At 30.8% G+C, this 6,182-nt stretch overlaps 1 protein-coding gene across 1 annotated transcript; it reads left to right on the top strand.

The window, feature by feature from the left end:
• Positions 1–907: 907 nt before the first annotated feature.
• Positions 908–2,595, top strand: LOC149572968 (uncharacterized). Its single transcript, XM_089814099.1, has 3 exons — positions 908–1,245; positions 1,980–2,138; positions 2,233–2,595. The coding sequence occupies exons 1-3, from the start codon at positions 947–949 to the stop codon at positions 2,465–2,467; spliced, it is 693 nt and encodes a 230-aa protein (XP_089670225.1). The 5' UTR covers positions 908–946; the 3' UTR covers positions 2,468–2,595.
• Positions 2,596–6,182: the final 3,587 nt, after the last annotated feature.

The raw sequence follows: 6,182 nt of genomic DNA, 5'->3' as shown, positions 1-6,182 counted from the left end.
AATGATTTATATGATATATTTCTTTATTCTTTTTATCATTGTATTTACAACTTTTTGTTTGTTGTACATTGTTTTGTTTATGATTAGTTACTTTTCCTTATTGTTTTGTTATAAATGTACTTCAAAATTTATAAAATGACCACTATCCACGTAATTAGATAATTTTAAAAAAATCACAATGACACCAAATTTCAAAGCCTTTGAAATTTTAGCCAAAAGTCATTACATGTACAAAACCTATAAATGAATTTCAAAATCCCTATATAATGATCACTATTAACCAAATAACTTTAAGATTTTAAAAAATATATATGAACTCTATTTGTTTTGTTTGTGTGAACTTTAATTTATTGTAAGACACTCTACTTATGATTGAATATTCTTTCAATAACATCAACTTTTAAAATCCAAAATAGACGTATTTACTTTTTAACATAAAAATCATATTTTTAAATCTAAACCACTAATAAATGAATTTCAAAATGATTTAAAAATCAACACTAAATTAATCCAAATACTATTTCTTTATTTATTCCATTTGTTATTTTTCCTAGACTTTAATTTGTTGTACACTTTATGATTAGTTATTCTTTGAATGAGATCAAATTTCAAAACATCTAGAAACGCTATTTACCCTTTAATCAAAAAGCATAATCCACTTACCTAGAAACCAACTTTAATAAAAAGTATTATGAGGGTGACATTTTTATCACAAAGGTGGCTCTAAGTTGAAATTCCAAAAAATGCTATGATCAAGCAAACTGTGTGACACGTCAACAATGCTTTATCACCCCCGTCATCTACCTGACGAAAGCCACAGTGCGTAAATCGACATGGATTGAAGCAAGGAAAGTATCATGAAGCTTGCACTGCCGCCATACATTTATTATTATTTATACAATCGAATATATGGACTTCTCCCACCATCATCTATCATTCTCACCTAATGGATTCCTGGGCTTTCTCTCACTATGATGATCTTCTATCTTATTCCTATTTCCCTGATGATCCTCTCATGGCCTTCAGCCCTAACCACACTCATTTCAATCCTCAACTATGGGACATGGAACAACAAATTGAGACTCCTTTTCTTGCAGAAAGATCAGCCCCCATGAAAACCAATGAAAAGCATGAAATATCACAAGATCAGGATACCAATTATTCTGCCATGGAAGAACAACACTCTGAAATACTGTGTGGGGAAGGTGAGAGTGGCAGCAATAGATCCTCAGGGGGAGGCATTTTGTAAGTATATATCAAATTTTTATAGTTTGTTTGTTGAATATTATATTAATCATTGTTATTTCCAGGAGAGTTTGATGAAAAATTATTTGTTTTCTACAATTTTGATTGTCAATATCATTGTATCTAGACTAGCTGTTTGTGTGAGATTGTATTTTTGAAAAGAAATTTTCAGGCTCATTAGATTTTCACACCCTACACTTCAGTTGTCATTGTTTTCATTATAACTGTTTGGCTGAGGGAATACAAATATGGAAATAGGAATAAAATTCTGTAATAGAAAATAGGGATACATATTTCTATTCTCTGTCTGGTTCAGCCAGAAGGAATTCACGGACCCAACAATTTATTTTTTTCTAAAATAAATAAAACTGGAATGGAATACTATTCCAATTCCACCTAATTGAAAATGTTAATCTTTGGGTCAAAATTGGAATACGCATTCCTATTATATTACAATTTGCAATTCCGATTTGGTACACCCAAATAGAAAATTCAAAATTTTAAAAAATTGCATATGCCAAACAGGCCATAATAAGGGTATTAGACTTTTAAGTTTCACTCTATTGTTTTGGATTAGTTTGTGGAGAGTTTTGATTAAAAATTATATCAGTTTCTTTAACTTGGTATTATCAATAGTCGTTATTTTAAGATCAGATTAGATAAAAGTTTGATATTTTAGAATTTTAGATTCTGAGTTAATGTTGTAATATAATTGTTTTCCAATTTGTGGGCAGTAAGAGTAAGAAGAAGAGGAAGCGAAAGAGGAACAAAAGTGTAGAAAGATTGCCCAAGGTTGCTTTCAGGACCATAAGTACTGATGCTGATGTGTTGGAGGATGGCTACAAATGGCGCAAATATGGAAAGAAAAGTATTAAGAACAGCCCTCATCTTAGGTTCGTTAGGCCCAACTGATCTTTACCATGATTTTGCTAATGAGTTCATACTGAAATTAATAAGATATTTCAATTGATGGGCTAACTTGTGCAGAATTTACTACAAGTGCTGTGAAAGCAGTTGTTGTGTGAAGAAGAAGGTAGAGAGAGATCCCACTGATGGGGAAGTTCTGATAACAACATACGAAGGAAGACATAACCATGAAAGCCCCTGCCCAACGGAGGTCTATTGTGTTGTGGATCCATTCGGTTCTTACCATATGATACTTCTTTCCAATCAGGGCTTATGTTCTTCCACATTACCTGCTCACACTGTTTTATACCAGTGAATAATGGACTGTACCTTAATATTGAACGGCTTATTTCTCAAGCTACTTTATGTGTTACATAAATTTGCACACTTTTCAATGTTGTGCTCTTCAAATGTTATGAAAGTTACTATACTTCATTTATTAAAGTTTTGGGTACTAAAAGTGAGATAATTATATATCTTTCTTTCTAAATGTTCTTTTATCTTTAATAATTATATTTAAAAATTTAAAAGTAGTTTGAATCTTAATGGTAAGAACATCATTACAATTAGTTGAATGAGATATCAAATTACTATTCATTGTTTGACTAATGAGTAAAATAATATAAATATAATTGATAAATATAATTTTCAAAAATATAATAATTACTTATTATATTATAATTGATTATATAGCTTGTCTTTGTAATATTGAATTGGATAATCTTTTAAATATTTCAATTACAATATAGTTCTATTAGGAAAAGAGTATGTGAATGCTGGTAAAATTTGTCTGAATAGTTTTGTTAAAATTGTAAACCTTCTCTCAGTACTTCTTAGTATTATCCTCTTTAAATGTTTAAAAAATTAGTACTTTGTTTATTAAAGTTTTGGATAGAAAGAGTAAGATAATTGATATCTTTCTATTTTTATTAATAATATTTTAGAGGACTTTGAATCTTGACCATGAAAACAACACCACAATCACTTAATTGAGATATATAATCACTATTCATTGTTTGACCGGTGAATAAAATAATATAAATGAATTTTTTTTTAAAGATAAATATTTATTATATTTTAATTGATTAAACTTTTTCTTTATAAAATTGAATTGAATAAACTTTTAAATGTTTAATTATAATATAGTTTTATTATGAAGAAAGCATATTAATTATAGTGAAATAAATATTGTTAGTTTAGTTATAATGCTCTCATCTTTCACTCAAGAGATGTGGGATTTAGGAGGAATAACAATATCTTGAGGGTGAGCTACATAGCTAAGGCCATGATAATCAAGGATCAACTTTATTTCAAGATGTTCTAATATGCCTTGTTATTGACACCTAACCCCCTTTCCTTGATAATGTGGGTTCTTAAAAATCTTCTTGGCAATGGGATATTAGTTGTTTTTGAAACAAGAAATAAATCCATTTTGAGGTGGAGGGGACATTTAAGGAATGGTAGAATCGTCAAGTAGAGATAGACCAAATGAAAATGGATGAACCAAGTTGATGTGTCATAGGCTCATTATTAGTTTGATAGGGGTGATGGGATCTTGAGGTGAACATGGAATAGTATGACAGGGAGAGGTAGATAGTCCATAGGCTCTTGTCATGGACATGGAGGATTATAACATTTAGATGGAGGGTTGATAAGATCTTTTGATGACATTGAGGGATTATTTGATCTTGACACCCAGAAAAGGATCATTTGATGGAGCGAAGGGACATCATGGTCTTTCTCAGGAGATGGATTACAAATATAAATCAAAAGAATAATTTTTTATTTGGATTTGAAGGGGACCATGTTGGATTGAAAAAAGTGGACAAGGGATCTTCATGATATTTTAGGAATATGAGATCTTGGTCAAAGATTAGATGGGAGCACTACTATATTTGGCCCTAATTTTTTATGTTAATTTCTAAAGGAGTGGTAGATTTTGTGAAATTGGCATTTTATTAAAATCCCCCCATCCTTGATGTCATATATAATAATGCACTATTATTAAAATTAAAATAAAAAACACCAAATCATTTTCACCCAAAACTATGCGTGAAAGGTAGGATTCTCATTTGAGCCCAAAAATGTGACTATGTTGAAGCTCAATATTGCAAACCCACTAGTGACACTAGTACCTAGTAAAGGACATGTATTGCTTCAAGCTTATGTGATTTGAAAATAAAATTTCTTGAAACATGGTTTATGTGATTTGAAAATGAAATGGTTTGAAACTTGATTTATGTGATTTGAAAACAAAATTCCTTAGCTTGAAACTTGGTTTTATTTGAAAATGAAATTGCTTGGAATGACAAAAGAATGTACAAAAACACCATCAGTAATGCCCTAAGAACACATAACTCTTGTTGCATTTGAGCAGCACAATTTTTAGTACCAATCTTTTTAGGATGACTAAGTTGCAGCACAAACACAATCCCTTGGCCAAATTGTACAACACACCCATTCCCATGAAATTCATATATTATATCTGTACACTAGTCCTAATTATAGTTTTTTGAACTTTGTTTTGTGGCTTTTTTATTTATAAATCTAGGTGAGATTTGATGAGAAATAGTTGGGTTTTTTCCAAGGTGGGTAACAATATAAATAGTCATAAATGACTAGGCACCGAATAGTGTAGTTCCTTGTTGTACACAAGTTTGATGTGGTATTCTAACTGTAGGGTATTCACTCTCTCTTCTTTACATACAATAAGCAATCCAAATAATACTTTATTGATCTTATCTATATCCTCAAAAAATCCTTGTTGTTCTCATGTGATCTAATATTTCATTCACTTACTTTCTACCATTACTAAATATACACATTCATGCACACATGCATTCTCTCTCTTAGAATTTTGAGATACATCATAGGAGGATATTTTAATAGGCCTCCCCCACTCCTCTGAAAACCAAAACATCCCCTCTCCCTCCTCTAATGGTAATTATACATATATACATACTCCTTCAACAAAAATCAATCCTATCTGTGGCGATGCTTTCTCACACATGTACACACCAGGTTGAGGATTCTATTTTAGACTGGCAACAGGATCCATTTGTAGTCATCTTTGATATGTGCCTCTCCACACATCCTATCCCCTCCCATTCTCCCACCTCTCCTAACACCCACATAAGAAGTCTATACACCATCTCCCCACAACCCGCATATCAGATTTTGCAAAAGTCTAAGTGGGAGTCAAGTAAATTGGACAAGGTTGCCTTAACCTATATAGTGGATGACAATTGAAATAATCCATTTGTTTTATTGTATTTTTGTAAGAAGGTTGGGAAGAGAATTCCATAATGGAAGTTCTTAAAATTGGTTACAGTCATGATAAGGTTGATGCACGCCTTTCTTCTGGATTCAAGTGGCATCCCATTGATGAAGAGCTCATAACAAATTATCTCATTAGAAAGGTTTTAGACAGTAGTTTCATAGTTTAGTTTTGAGTTCATATGTAATATGTATATGCATATGTATATGTATACATATACATATGCATATTCATATACATATGTATACGTGCATATGCATATGTATATGTCTATGTATATGTATATGTACATTTATATGTGTATGTATATGTATGAGCTTGACTCAACATTGCAAACCAACATAACATCAACACTACCTAGGTAAGGATGTGTATTGCTTCAAGTTTATGTGATTTGGAATTTAAATTGCTTGCAACCTTATTTATGTGATTTGAAAATGAAATTTGTTTGAAACCTAATTTATGGGATTTGAAAATGAAACTATTTAGCTTGAAACCTGATTTCATTTGAAAATGAAATTGCTTGAAACCACAAGAAAATTGTGCAAAAACACAATAATGGGTTGAATTGAGTTCTTTTTTGCCTATATTTTACTTTTCAACCTTTTGAAATCAATTGCAAACATTTAAGATTGAATAAACAATAGAAATGTGTTGGACATGATTAATGAATTTTCCATACATTTCCTTCTACTATTCTAAATTTTCCATGCATTTCCTTATGCTATTCTAACTACATTGGAACACTATAAAA

The sequence above is a fragment of the Cupressus sempervirens genome, chromosome 2, assembly GCF_028749045.1.
Source record: "Cupressus sempervirens isolate cs-2001-9-10 chromosome 2, ASM2874904v1, whole genome shotgun sequence".
NCBI lineage: Eukaryota > Viridiplantae > Streptophyta > Pinopsida > Cupressales > Cupressaceae > Cupressus > Cupressus sempervirens.
The sequence above is the reverse complement of the archived record's forward strand: the minus strand, read 5'-3'. Positions and strand labels throughout refer to the sequence as shown.

Coding starts and splice junctions, on each gene's coding strand:
- LOC149572968 (XM_089814099.1), top strand. CDS start 947: ATGGATTCCTGGGCTTTCTCTCACTATGATGATCTTCTATCTTATTCC. Junction 1,246..1,979: donor TCCTCAGGGGGAGGCATTTT/GTAAGTATATAT, acceptor ATTTGTGGGCAG/TAAGAGTAAGAAGAAGAGGA. Junction 2,139..2,232: donor AAGAACAGCCCTCATCTTAG/GTTCGTTAGGCC, acceptor TAACTTGTGCAG/AATTTACTACAAGTGCTGTG.